Source organism: Phaseolus vulgaris, chromosome 7, assembly GCF_051622355.1.
Source record: "Phaseolus vulgaris cultivar YP4 chromosome 7, ASM5162235v1, whole genome shotgun sequence".
Taxonomy (NCBI): Eukaryota; Viridiplantae; Streptophyta; class Magnoliopsida; order Fabales; family Fabaceae; genus Phaseolus; species Phaseolus vulgaris.
Window position 1 is genome coordinate 11,950,706 of NC_143504.1, and position 14,834 is coordinate 11,965,539.

Sequence of the window (14,834 nt, forward strand, 5' to 3'; positions counted from 1 at the left end):
TATACAAATATGTATAATTTTAATTGAATTTGTGTTCTCATGATGGACACAAGTAAAAATCATAAACAATACATACCTTTTGTTTCCAGATTTTTTTTTTCATAAACATTAAAATAAGTTATATGGATGTTAAAATTAAATTAAAAATATATGCATTAAAAATCAGAATTTTAAAAACTAATAGAAAATGGTTTTTATAAATTTAATTTATTTATTTATAAACAAAAAATCAGTACAACACATATAAAAAGTTTTACAACATATACACACCATATTCAACTAATTAAATTTATTTCTTTAACTAATTTATAAATTAATTTTAACTTATAAAAGTATTTTTTTTCAACAAATAAGTGTTTCTATACAATTAATAGAATAAGTTTCGCTTTAACGCGCTAGAAATAACGGTGCATATTAGTTGACTTAATATGAAATTAAACATACTATTAAATACATCATAAACTTACAAATCAAAATAACGATAATTAAATTAAGTTACAAAATGTTCATTTAAGTTAAATTTTAACCATGACTTAAGAATTAAACATTATGATTTTATTAATAAATCCTAGTTTGATTTGATAAATTAACGAAAACTTCATTCAATATTACTAACATACAAAAGTTTAATTACAAAGTGACAAAAACTGAGAAGTGATACGTTACAAAGGATTAATTAATTAACTTTATCCATTTATGTATTTGAAAGTATATATTATGGATTTTGACCTTACTTGCTTAACTTTTTAAAATGGTGAGGAACCTTCCTTTTGCATTGTTGTTGACATCTTCTTAGATCTTCCACTTATCTCTCTTTCTTTTAATCATTTTTTTTTGTCTTTGTTGAAAAATAAAAACTTGACCATGTCAAATCTATAGGTAACCTAAAGGGTCTGTACATTTTTCACAAAATTCAAATATATCAGTGTGGTTTACAATCTACAATATAATTTGAGTGAGAAGCAAATTAATAAAGTCTTAATCAAATAAATTTTGTTAAATAATTTACAAAAAATATATTATTAAAACGTTGTAACTATAAATTATTGTTTTTCAAAATAAAACTTCTTTATCTCATCTTTAAGTAATTTTTATACGTTTTCCCAAAATTACAATATTATTTGTTGTTGTACTTATAAGTCATAATTTATAATTATATATATATATATATATTTATTATAAAATATTTTTACATTTTTATATGTTCATTTAAATTTATCTTTAAAATACCTAAAAGTTAATAACATTCATATATTTATCTCTTACTTAATTTAAAGATCAAGATATTATGGTATAAAACATACCGAACAAGTTACACCATAAACTAATATTTAACTCATCAAAACTTATTATCACACTTTAATAATTCAATTAAGATAATTAATTTTCTATACTCAACAAAATTAAGTGCATGAGTATTCTTTGACTTATCACCATCATCACTTGATATATATTTAATTTATGTGATCTAGACTTTTATTCAAGTCATAAAAATCTTATTTTATTAATGAACTCCAATTTTTTTTACCCAAAAACACATTTAAGTAAGATTAACATTCTAGATATCTCACATTTCTCATTCAAATTTATCAACACATCATTTAATTCATATTTATATTCATAATTCAAATTGATTTATCATTTCAAACAAGAATGCATTATACGTCTTAAAAGATAGTTTATTTACTTTCTCTTCACATAAAAAAAAATATCGTAAAATTCCAAACACCATAATATTAAATCATTTATATTAAAAATATCTACATAATTGGTTAAATTTTTATTCACATCTCTTTATCTCTTTATATGCACTTGTCATTTGTATAATTTAAATACAATATATAAAATTATATTAATATATATATTAATCATATCAAGTTGTTTCATATGTTGGTTAAAAACTAATATTGTTGATAGTTTTTCTAAGTTGATACAAAAATCACACTTAAACAATGTAAACAAAATTCTAAAAGTGAAATGCATTCTATAATGCACCTCTTACATGTGTGTTTGCAACTACATTCCTCTACGTAAATATTTTTATGCAAATATTTATATGAACAAGCATTTCACACCTTTGCAGACTTAAATATACTTGTGTGTAGTCAAAACTTTTATGCAAAATTAACCCAGTGTTCATTATTAATCTAAAATACATTACATTAACACGGTAATATCTCAAAATCCTAATACTGAAATCATTCACAAAGTTCAATATCAATTATTTAAATGAGTCAATATTCATTCAATTTCAAAAAGGAAAGATCTTAATTTGTCTCACAAACAACTTAATTATTCAACTCAAACAATAAAAAAAAAACAAATTCGCCCACATCCACAAGTCTAAAAGTTACATAAACTATATAAATGTCTTAAAAGATGATTTTACTGATATGAAATCAATATCATCAATACATCACACCTACTTATTTATCCATTATCCAATGCAATTATCACTATACTCCTTTTTCAATCAAGATAAATTAGTACACACGAGTCCAATAATAATAACTTATTATATATGGTTTTAATCTCATTAAAGTTCCATTGCCATCCTTAACTTTTTTTTCAAATAAAAGATTAAGTTAACTTTTTCTTACCTTAAAATTTATAATCATCAAGAAAACATTAAAAAAAAAGTAAGAAAAATCTTAACTTATTCTAAAATAGTATGATTTAAAAACTAAACACATTACTACAGACCTAAATTGATATATATATATATATATATATATTCATATTTTCCTATCCAATCACACGAAACTGCTAAATGCAAAAGAAACTAAAAAACATAATAGAGATATGAAAAGAAAGTAAGAATTACTCAAAACAAAAAATATGATTAATTTATATTGTTCTAAACTTTCTAATTTTTAAGTCACATACTTTGAATACACAAAAAATAGACACTTCAGAAATCTAGAAAAAAGTCACAAACTTTCTAAATTTATAATTAAAATAGTTTTAAAAAATAAATTATTTTATATTATATATAGTTTTTATAACTTTAAAATAACAAAATAGTTAGTTACTTAGTTAGATTCGGGATTTTAAATATAAATAAATATCCAACAAATTATTGGTATTATAATCGAAGATAACAAACATGATTTCTTAAATGAATTAAAATTTAAGGGTAAAAGAAATATTAAATATAATTAATTTAAAAAATAATATAATCATTAAAATTAGACACTATTTTAAAAATTAAAAAAGTTCTTTAATTTTTATTATTAATAAAATTCTAATTTTTATTTTTTATTAATAATAAAAACTATTTTAACTATGAATATTTTTTTATTTATTTTTAAAATAGTATCTAATTTATTATTAATTATTTTTTTATAAAATTAATTTTTATTTAGTGATTTTGTTGTAAAGAAGTTTTGTAAATAAAAAAAAAAGATATTAAGGAAAACAAACTAAATCATGAAGAAAAGATTTTCTAATAGTTACACTTTTCAAACTATCCACCTATTTTTTAAGAATACACCATAATCATCATCTCTTTACTGTCTAATCTCTGTTATAATTTTTTATTTATTTTTACACAATGTATTTTTCCTATATAAATGCAGTTTTCTTGTTAAAAAAATCCATAGTAGCGTATCCCATGAGGCTATTAGACGTCTGAAAGTGACTTAATATACATATCTTCTTCTGTGCCCATTATATCGAATATTCTCAGCAAGAATTAAAAAAAACTATATATTAAATTAAAGGATAAAAAAATCAGTCAAGTACATAGATATTGATATATTTATTTTATGATATATCAATAAAAAAGTATATTTTTAATATAATAATTTTAATTTTATTAATTTAAACTTTGTTAATAACTAATATAATTAAACACCTGTGTATTTAGTCTTTTTTAATTGTGAGACGTGTTTGTTAAAAAGAGAATTAATCTTAATATACAGTTAACTTTAAAGAAATCATTAAAACCTTTATATTTATAAAGTGAAAAAAATGGTAAAAGACTACTTTCAGTAATATTAATATTAATTTTTTTAATAAATTCTATTATCTTAATGATTAATAAAATTGAAATAAAATTAAAGCTTTTGTACTTTTAATGTTTTTTATTATACTAAAAAGATAATATATCAATTCAATTCTTATTGTAGTAACTATTTATCCTAAATTAAATATAGATTTTGAATATACTTTTTATTGGATTGGAATAATTTTGAAACTTACATTAATGTTTTGAAAATTTTAAAGAAATGTTGGTATGAGAGTTTGGAAATAAAAGGAGACAAGGTTTGAGGAACATTTCCTAATTATACATTTGACCCTCTCAGCCAATCATGTATGTGTTTTTTATAATAGCGCTTTCAGCCTTAATACGATAACGTGTATGACTGAAATGTTGAAGAGTATGTTAATAAACAAGGCAACCCTTTTTATCTTATTAGTCCTACCAACTTACAAATATTTAAAAAAAAATTATTTGTCATATTACAACGGTTAAAGAATTTATTAAAATATAAACTTATATGAAAAAATAAATAATTTTTAAAAAATTATAAACTGATAATACATAAATTTTAGAAGGTTATAAACTAGTACCTTTAACCGATATATTTGTTTAACCTTTTTTTTTCTTTCAAAAGAATAATATGAATCAGCATGAATGACTTTTATGCCATGGATAAAGCTTTAATAAAAAAAAAGATGGAATTTAATAAAATAGACCAATAGATGAATGAAAACATGAGTAGAAAAAGGGAATAAAATATGAATATGGAATCAAACTTCACTAATTAATGAAAAAGAAATTCAAACCCCATTAATAAATAGATGGACAAGTCACCGACCCTTAGTTCTCTGTTTATACCAAACTTATCCCCAACCTTCCATTTCACAAGTCAATATTTCAAGCTACTTTTTTATTAGATGTATTTTTTATTTGTGAAAAATAATCGATTTTATTTTATTTATTTTATCTAAAGCGTTATTAAAACAGTTTATTGTATTGTTCAAAACACTCTCTAACTTATCAAAAGATGAAGATAAGAACAAAAAGTTTAATAATTTATGTTATCGCTTTAATAGGATTGGACCATGTGCTGTTTTTTTCTTTCAAAAAAATAAATAATTTCCTTCTTTGAAGATCAATTCAATTTAAAGTGTATAATATAACAATTCGGCTGCACGAAATTTACCTATAACTGACCACACAATAAAATCAAGTCAGTTATGGGAAAAACATTCTTGCAGAAATTAGATTGAATTTAATTAAGTTAAATATGGCTGAGTTGTCACAATTAATATTCTGGTAAAAAGAAGAAAGAAAAACAGAAATATTCATAATTATGTTTATGTGTTGTTGAATTCATCTTAATAAGATTCCAGTTGAGTCTTGTTCTTTTCTTTTTGAACTTGATTACATTTGAACATGGTGGGTATTTTCGTCCATTCAGTCACATCGGCATAAAGATATAATAAATAAATCTATCTTCGGATAGAAACGTTTTTTTAGCGTAAACAAGAAGGTAGAGTGAGAGAGAGAGAGTAAAATTGTTTTAAAAAAAAGGCAAAGATTTATGTAACGCAAGAAGCTGAGGCTGTTCCCAAGTCACTCTCTTTGCAACCTCCGAGGAATTTTGGTAGCATCCTCTGCGATATTTTGTCATCAGTTTCGGTTTTGGTAGAGAGAGAGAGACGTGAGTTTCTGGTCCTGTTGCTGTTTTTGTGTGTGTGTCAGAAAGTGCTTCTCTTTTGTCCATTGTTGCTTTTGCTTTCTGGTTGGAAAAATGCTGGTTCGGAGGAGGGTGATGAGTTGGAGGAGGGTGGCGAAGGCCCTGCAAGCTCTGGTGGCTCATGCTTTACTTTTCTCCTTCACTCTTCTCCTTGCTCTCAAGCTTGACTGTCTCCTTCCTGACTCATGGACATGGTGGTAAGTTCTCTCTTTCTTCATTCACACACTTCCTTTTCTATTACCCAGTTTAGAAATTGTGGATTTGAATAAAAGGGTCGCAGCAAAACTCCACCTTTCTTTGATTTGTGTTATGAATTGTCATGTGCTAATTTGTTTTCCCCCTTTTTGATCTTCAATGCATGTAGTTGTTGTTTTTTTTTTTAATTCTTGAAAAAAAAAATTGGCATTCAGTGCGAGGAAGATGAGTAGATTGTTGTTTTTCCTTTTGAAAATGCAAACTTGCTTACCTTATACGCTACTGTCCTTCTGCTGCGTTATATACCTATACTTATTATTATTTTAATTTATTTTATTCATTTGTAAATGGGAGGGGAACTGGGATACCTTCCTTTCTGCTTTCCATATGTGAAACTGCTTTTTTTGTGTGTGATGTTTTTGTAGACAAGTGAAGAGAGAACTTAAAAATTTGATGTATAATTATGTAAAGTTTAATAATAAGGATCATACTTGTACTGGCCATGTTGATTTGGCTAGTAAGGATGAAAGTACATCGCTTTATTAAAGTGTTAAGTAATTTCCCCCCTCATTTCATAACTTTGTTATGTTCCAAAATAATGTTTTTCTACACTTATGCTAGTAATTGATAAGGTTTTCAAAAGTTAATACTAATACATTAGCATAATGCATTATGAGTTATTGCCAATATTCTCCGTTGCTTCACTAAATATTCGCAACTTTGATAACCAAATTGTACTTGAGAATAATCATCAAAGGATTCAGAGTTGTCTGTGGTTTTGAGCATGAAATGATTATTCTTGTTATGCATGTGAGTTTATGATTGTACTAGAGCCTACAGGATTTTATTCAATGAAACTTTTAGTATTAGTAATAAATCAGAGCATTTCCATTTTCATTTTATTTTCTGTATTGTCCCGCTGAGATGTTGTACCATGTGATTCAAACCAACAACAATACTGTCAAATTTGTTACACTCAGGAAATGGGAATATGTATGGGGCTGCCCATTTATGTCATGCCGAACACTGAATTGAACGTAAACATTTGATCATTCAATGTGAATCATGGGCAAGTCTTTCAAATCCTGTCTTAAAATGTTATTGAGGGGTGGAAGTTTTGGGTAATAGATCTCAGGTTGTTGTATATTGAGAAGAAATAGATTAAGAATGTATAACATATTCTTCCCAATTATAGCTATATTGTAAAATATCTTTTTTTAACAGGAAAGTATTTTCTCCTCTATGGCTTTTCCATGCTGTGGTGGCACGAGGCAGGTTTTCCTTGCCTGCTCCTTCGATCCCTCATGATCGCCGAGTAAGATGTACTTCATGAAAAGTCTTCTTTATTTTCTGGAAAATTAGAAATTTATCCTGTAGTAGGGTTTTGTCACTGAACATAAAAATAAATTGTTAATGGGCAGTGGGCTCCTTTTCATTCACTCGTAGCAACTCCACTACTTGTTGCATTTGAGCTACTTCTTTGTATACATCTCGGAAGCAATTATGGTAGGAAAAATTTCTTGTGGCATAGCTAAATGGATTTTGTTAATCAGTGTATTACTCCAGAACTATGATACTTCTTTTATTAGTCACTATTGTAAGATGCTACGAAATTGAATATTTTTCATTTTAATGATGCAGTGATGAATTTAAGGATTGTCTTCATGCCCCTGATATTTTTTGAAACGGTGGTTTTGTTTGATAACATCAGGTAATATCTTGTTTCATCTATAAGCTTACCAAAATTTATATTCAAGTAGTTCATAAGGAGCATGCAGATACATTTTAACCCATTCATAGTCTTCCGGCTTCTGTAATATTAGCTGGCACTGCTAAAAAAGTTTGCAATAGGATCACCACAAACATTCAACTTTGTCAAGTGATTTGTAAAGTAACCTGCATTTTTGGGTCTGCTTTCTATTAATTATTTTGATTGTTGAGAAGTTTCATTGCATAAAATGGAAAGTAGTGCTTAGGCCTAACTTTAATCAATTATGCAGTCTCTGCAATACATTTTATGCTCTTCTAACAAATGGATAATTTATTGACAAAAATGTCTTTTCATAGGATGTGTAGGGCTTTGATGCCCGGGGATGACGAAAATTTGACCGATGAAGCAGTATGGGAAACACTTCCTGTAAGATGTTATTCTTTAGTTGATTGATTAATTAAGCTGCAGTATCATCTGTGACAATAAATGAGAACCCTAAATGAAATGAAACTACTGAAATGAGCATCTCAGCTGGCCTTTTCATGGCAATTTAAGATTCCCAATTTTGATGATTTTCATGTAAACATTTATTCGAATCCTCGGTGAATTCTAGAGTGTTATTGTTAGTCTTTAGAGGGATGAGGAATATGAAGCAGCAATAAGATTGTGATTGTATCCATACTTTAAAAGCCTTTGTTGTGTATGGAGCCTTGGCTGCAGGCTATACTTAAATTTAGGTAAAATGCATCAGTAATAAAAATTCAAGTCTCTCTGTTTCTGCTTTATTGTAAGTAAAAGTAAAAAAGAACCTTCATGTAATATAATTATTATAAATAGAAAAAACTCTATCTTTCCTTTTCTTTTTATTTTTCATTGTTTTGCACTGGATTGATTATTATTCCTTTTATGCCTATTCTGTGTGATTTGTGTGTGACTCTCATTTCAATGATTCATTTATTTGTTGGTGGTTGGCATTCTTTTGTGCGTTCATTTCAATGCCCGATGGTCAACATTGAAGTTGAATGATATTTCACTCTTAGGAATAGCTTTTTGTGGTATGCTTTAGAAACATTCTACTGTCCATTTGTGTGGATGTACTGTAGTTTTTGAAAGAGTTTATTGTGATTTGTGTGGGTTTATGTTATGGAAATCCTACCTGGTTGAGATGGATAGCTACTGCGTTGTGGCTTGTTGGCATTAGTACCATGCACATTCATATTCTGCAATGGGGCCTCTTTATTTTTAATCTAGGAGGATCTGAGTATTGGAAATGATTGAACTTCACTATGGAATATATGCGTAGTTAAGAAGTGTTGTGCCTCTTTATCTTAAGAGTATAGGGAAGCACAAGTGCCTTACAACTGTCAATTGCACATCTCATATTGGGTTTCAAACAGTTGTTATAGTTAACCTTTGCTATGCCTTATAACACTGACCTGTTAGTAATATGTATGAAATTGATAACTTTCTTGCATTGAGATGTTTTTTTTGTTTTTATTTTTTTCTCATCTTATAATTGACATTACCTTATTCCTGACTTGTCTACTACAAAGAAATTTATTTAAGTGTTATATTCAATAGATTGCTGTCTTTCTTTTGTTTTTATTTTTGGAATGTTCAAAACTAAATTGTATAATTTTGTTTCCTAGCACTTCTGGATTTCAATATCCATGGTCTTCTTGATTGCTGCCACAGTGTTCACCCTTCTAAAGATATGTGGTAAGTTTTAAGTTTCTCTTGAAAATTGTTGTTGATCTATATTGAGATTCTATTCTCTCTAATATCATGGTTAACTTGGAGCTGCTTCTCTTGACCTCCCTACATCTATTTTTGTGATGTTGGCTAATCTTTTTCCGCTACATTTTGCAATGATTTATGATACTGGCTCTTTTAAATATACAGATATTATCTGTCTGCTATATTCTCGAGCAATGACTTATTTTATTTAATGAAGAATTTAGGAAATTAACTTGAGATATAGTTTTATTTCGGAACTGAGGTGTTCTTACATTAAAACTCAATAGAGGTTCCAAATTAAATTTTCAAGTTATGGATTTAATTCCTCCTTTCGTTGCATTCATCTGTTGATATTATTATTATGATTTTCTGGGTGGTAGGGTTTTAAGTAATCACTCTTGTTATGGTTCCTTACTATGGCATTATGATCAAGAAATATCCTGGGTTACTTTCACTGATACTGGGTCTGTCTGTGCAAACCTCTCCCGACTCTCTTTCAAAGAGAGAAAAATAAAATAAATTAAAATTAAATTTTCTATAAGTTAAAATTTGCTTGTCCATGATTTAATTTGTAAAAGCTCTCTCATATAGCTTTTCTAATTTTTTATTTTTAGCTTGTGCATACGTTAATTTTAGCTTATGGAAAAGTCAAATTAATTTTTTCTTCTTATTTCTCTTCCTTAGAAGGGCTTAATTGAGAAACTCGTCTGAACAGGCCCTAATAAGCTTATATTAAGTTTTATTTGTTCCTGAATTTATACCTAGCTTTCAGCCTGCTGATAATTATTGCAAAAAAGACAAAACAACTTACAACTCGGATTGAAGTTATTTGACACAGTTGTGTATTTAAAAATCAATCTTCCACATTTTGAAAATCAATTATATTGTTGTCACATAAGCTGTACTCATCTTGACTTTTGTACTCTAAATTCCCTTTTATGCTGATGAAAACGAAAAATATAGTAAAATAAAATCTACTTAATGTGTCTGATCAGGAACTTTGACCACTGTAGCATATATGGCAGATTTACAATGTATTTCTCTATGAACACATTTTAACATATTGCTTACAATGCTTGCTTTTGGTTTGTCAGACTGGGAAATGGTGTATTTAATTGCTTAATGTAAAGTACACGGGATGAAATGTCATGAATAAATTTTAAGAATCTTTCTAATTAAGTTAAGAATGAATGAATTAATGTATCTGTAAAGAAATAAGGGTGTATAAAGAGAAATTGGGAAACAGGAAGGCATATTTACACTGACAGATGTCAATATTGACATTTATACAATATTGAAGAGTACAAGGAGACAAGTATCCAGAGTAGGTTGTGTTCCATGAAGTACTTCAATTAATACAAAGATACTATTGATACTACATCCTGGAGTAATAACATTCAAACAGTTTTTATTTACAGAACTGAAAATAATAAGAAATTAATTTCTGATGTGTTTCTATTACGTTGGCATGTGTCTATGAATAGTGAGGGTGGGCTGTGTTTTCATTTTGTTCTATCCCTTCAAGAGACAGGTAAATGAAGGGGCTTACGATAACAAGGCTGTTAAGTATGTGTAGCTGAAAATATACTGTATGTCTGATTTTTTCATTATGGGTTCATGTTGTTTTATGTTACTTTCATCACATTCCTTGTAAAACTTTGGTCACTGTGATTGATACTCAAATATTTTGCTACTAACTTTCTTTCAATTACCTGCAGGTGATGTTGCTGCTCTAGGCTGGTGGGACTTATTTATTAACTATGGGTATGATCAATATCTTATGGTAGACTGTTAAGTAATTTGCATTATTCTCGTGTCTTTTCCTTCATAAAATCATTTATTCTTTGGCAGGATTGCACAGTGCTTTGCCTTTCTTGTTTGTACTAAGTGGCACAATCCAACTATTCATGGAGGCTGTCATATCACAGAACCATGTTCATCATCAAATACCATAAGATACCTAGACATGAGTAGAGGAGGCTTAGTTATTTATACAGATGAAGATAGGCAGCAAAATGGGTTCTGCAATCTGCAGGATATTGGTGGGCATATCATGAAAATTCCATTCATTGGTTTTCAAATACTTCTTTTTATGCATTTAGAGGTATGATAGTTTTGAACAAATATCTTGTCATTATGTTCTTGGAATTTGTAGGTTTCCTTAGTTTTTGATTTTCTTTCCACCTTTTTTTCATTTCAATTTTAGGGAACACCATCCAGTGCAAAAAATCTGCGACATTGGGTCATTTTTTCACCACTTTTTTTGTTGCAAGGAGCTGGGGTTTTATTTGCTGCATATAGATTAATAGAGAAGATAGTTCTTTTACTCTACAGTGGAGATATTCCTGAAAGATACTCAGCTATAGCATCAAAATCTCGTGAGTGCTTCGGGTTCTTTCGACATGGGTCAAGGTATAGATTTAGATCTGTTTGGCTAGAAAAAGGATTTTGTCTTTGGTGGATACCCTGCCGAATTTACAGTAAAATGTTTCTGAATTAACATTGACAGTTTCTCATTGCCTACACTTTCTCTTAACAGGTTACTTGGTTGGTGGTCAATAGATGAAGGAAGTAAAGAGGAAGAAGCTAGACTTTTTTTTTCTGGGAGTTCTGGGTCAGTACGCTACCCTTCATTATACCCTAATATTGTCTTTAATGTCATAGTCATTTTTTGCCATGCTTAAGAACAGCTTTTGAATCCTGTAGTTATCACTTGCATACCTTTCTCTTGGAAGTCATGAGTTGTGTAGTGTAGCAATTATTTGTCAAAAAATTAGCGATATTTGGAGTGTGCTTGCAATAAGACAAACTTTGTTCCTTCTCTTTTAATCTCAAATGACTCTGATGACATTAAGTTTATGCCTCTTGTATTGTTGCTATTTTCACAAGTCTACAATGCTAATCAAAATTTTCTCTAATGATATGTCATTTGATTTACTATTTAGGTATAATACTTTTACCCCTGATACAGTGAAGAAAATGCCTAGAGCAGATCTGGTCGAGGAGGTGAAGACATTTCCTTTTGTCAAAATATATATTTAGCTACCAAAGTATTTTTTATAATATTGTTTCGTCATTTATAAGAATCCCTTAGTTTACACAAGTAGGTTTAATCTTTTTCATACATTATATAATTGCTGTTCTTTATAACGCTCAGATTTGGAGACTACAAGCTGCACTGGGTGAGCAGACAGAAGTTACTAAATTTAGCCAAGAGGAGTATGAAAGGCTTCAGCACGTAATGTTCTCAACCTTGATTGTTTTTTGCATTATGTACATGTGATCACCAAGTCTTGGACGTTTAAGCGATTAATTAGTTTAGTACATTATCAACTTTTTATAAAGTATAATCTTCAGTTTCATTGGTCAATAGGGTCTGTGGATCTTACTTGCTGGGAAGGCGGTGGGTTGGTGCTGTTGGCCTTAATTCCTGTTTCATTTTCACAGAATCTATTCTGAAACCCTTAAACTGAGTTATTGAAATTTAATTAAAATTGTATGTTCCTATATTATTCTGTTTTTTTGGTCAATCAAACTTGTGATTGGTTTAAATGGTCATATCCTCTGATTTCATGACTTATTTAGATGCATTTTTAACTTCACAAGTAAATTTTTTTATTATTGAGCATTTTAATCGTCACTGAATTTGTGACTAACCTTTGTCTCTGACTCTTCTCAATCATTTCATGTATTTCCTACTTCTTACATTAAGGTAGAAGCAAGTAATTTAATAGAGTAAGGAAACCATAGTCACAATCTCAATTAAAATTTTGCATTATATGAATCTCCTACTGACAAGGAAAAAAAAGTGTGGCATCTGTTGCCTAAGGGAACCAACATCTAGAATTTTATTGAATACATGTATGTTTGAAGGCATGCTTGGTGGTGCTACAAATTAAGAGTTAGATGACACCGGCTGATATGAAATATACTGGCTTTGATGAACCCTTTTTCCTATTGCAACTAGTTTACAACATCCTGCACTAAAATTCTTGTTATGAATTTGTTATTTTTGCTCATTAATTCTGCTGGAATGACTGTCAAGCGTATCAGGATCTAACACTTCAAAATTGAATGATAATCAATCAGGAGAAGATCTTATGTAGAATTTGCTTCGAAGAGCAGATTAACGTGGTCCTCCTTCCTTGTAGGCATCACATTATTTGCAGGTAAGAGCTCTTGCAGTTCAGTTGCTCCAGTCTGATACTCTTCTGTTACTATTCCAATTAACTTTTTCCAAAGTCAAGCCCCGAAAAAGGGATTTTAAGATGTATGGATGGTTTGAGAAAATACTTTCTGCCATCATATTTTCTCTTTATTTTCTGCTTTGAAAAGTTTCCATAAAAATAGTGAAAGCAGAGAATAAAAAAATGTTTTGATTGATTCTGATACAAACTTTTGAATACAAGAAACAATGAAAAATAAGGTGATATTTTTATAAATAGAAGTAATTTATTAAAGAACAGAAGACGTTTTCTGAAACCAAATGGTCCCCATATGCAATGTTTGAAGAAAGTAGATGGTGACAGGATCACAACCTTTTTTAATGAGGAACTCTCCACCAGTTTGCTGCATCTGCAAGGAATCTATTTATTCTTTGCATGCAAATATGTTATGAAGGACTTGTGTTTAAAGATATTGAATTTTTCTTTTTTTTCCTTTTCCCAATGTGGATAACAGCACTTGCTGCGAAAAATGTAAAAGGTGCCCTGTCTGCCGTGGCACCATTGAAGAAAGGATGCCTGTATATGATGTGTAGACTGTATTGAAGATGTATACAATCTTACTGACCATCCTGCTTGTGATTTTAGAAGAAGCAAGCACTGTGAAGTATCGATTTCTCTGCTCATAGATTTTATATGTTGAAGACCAGAAGATGTATATAATTTTAAACATTTCTGCCTCCTCCCCTTTTCCCCCATAGTGCATTCTTGCAATTCTGAAGGAATTGCCAATAGTTATGTTGTCTTGAATTTTGGTACAGAGGATTATTCTACATAGAAAATGCAAAAGATGATTATTGAACTCTTTGAGCTAAGGATACTATGAGAATTATTGAATTCAAACATGTGATGGATTAGATTAAAGTTTATAACTTCATACACATCACCTAATTTTCTCCACCATTAGGTCAAATCTAGTGGATGGGTTGATGGCAAAATATGGTTTTAGGGATGACCTGCCACTGAAAACAACTTTCTGTCACAAGGGCAAAGGAAAACAAAATTGAAACTTAAATGGCAAAACAAATACATGATAGTGAAACAAGACTTGATAAATGTTTAGTTGGTGTTGTAGCTATTCATTTCTTAGTCTAACAAAGAATCCATTTCTGCAATATTTTCCTTTGTCATCAGCTTTCACTCAGTTGTAAGGAACTGGCTCTGCCTGTACCCAAAAGAGAATCTTGGACCACCTTTCCATTCCTTTAAAACACTTTTTCTTGATAATTCTTTATAGTATTTAATTAAAACTTTTAAATG

At 29.0% G+C, this 14,834-nt stretch overlaps 1 protein-coding gene across 3 annotated transcripts; it reads left to right on the forward strand.

The window, feature by feature from the left end:
- Positions 1-5,175: 5,175 nt before the first annotated feature.
- Positions 5,176-14,376, forward strand: LOC137828076 (Transmembrane Fragile-X-F-associated protein). 3 transcript variants are annotated; one of them, XM_068634494.2, is made up of 14 exons: positions 5,176-5,905; positions 7,128-7,218; positions 7,325-7,409; positions 7,545-7,614; positions 7,971-8,040; positions 9,264-9,333; positions 11,070-11,115; positions 11,203-11,455; positions 11,558-11,763; positions 11,891-11,965; positions 12,297-12,357; positions 12,509-12,589; positions 13,441-13,520; positions 14,032-14,376. In XM_068634494.2, the coding sequence occupies exons 1-14, from the start codon at positions 5,763-5,765 to the stop codon at positions 14,108-14,110; spliced, it is 1,410 nt and encodes a 469-aa protein (XP_068490595.1). In that variant the 5' UTR covers positions 5,176-5,762; the 3' UTR covers positions 14,111-14,376. The 3 variants fall into 3 exon arrangements, with proteins under 3 accessions (XP_068490595.1, XP_090160777.1, XP_090160778.1); XM_090304651.1 differs by having other exon boundaries at positions 5,487-5,905; positions 7,325-7,457; XM_090304652.1 differs by lacking the exon at positions 7,325-7,409 and having other exon boundaries at positions 5,487-5,905.
- The last annotated feature ends 458 nt before the right edge of the window (positions 14,377-14,834 follow it).

Excerpts from the sequence above, each read along its gene's own strand:
- LOC137828076 (XM_068634494.2), top strand. The coding sequence starts at position 5,763 with ATGCTGGTTCGGAGGAGGGTGATGAGTTGGAGGAGGGTGGCGAAGGCC. Across the intron at positions 9,334-11,069 it reads CACCCTTCTAAAGATATGTG|GTGATGTTGCTGCTCTAGGC; the intron begins GTAAGTTTTAAG and ends AATTACCTGCAG. Across the intron at positions 11,764-11,890 it reads TTCTTTCGACATGGGTCAAG|GTTACTTGGTTGGTGGTCAA; the intron begins GTATAGATTTAG and ends TTCTCTTAACAG.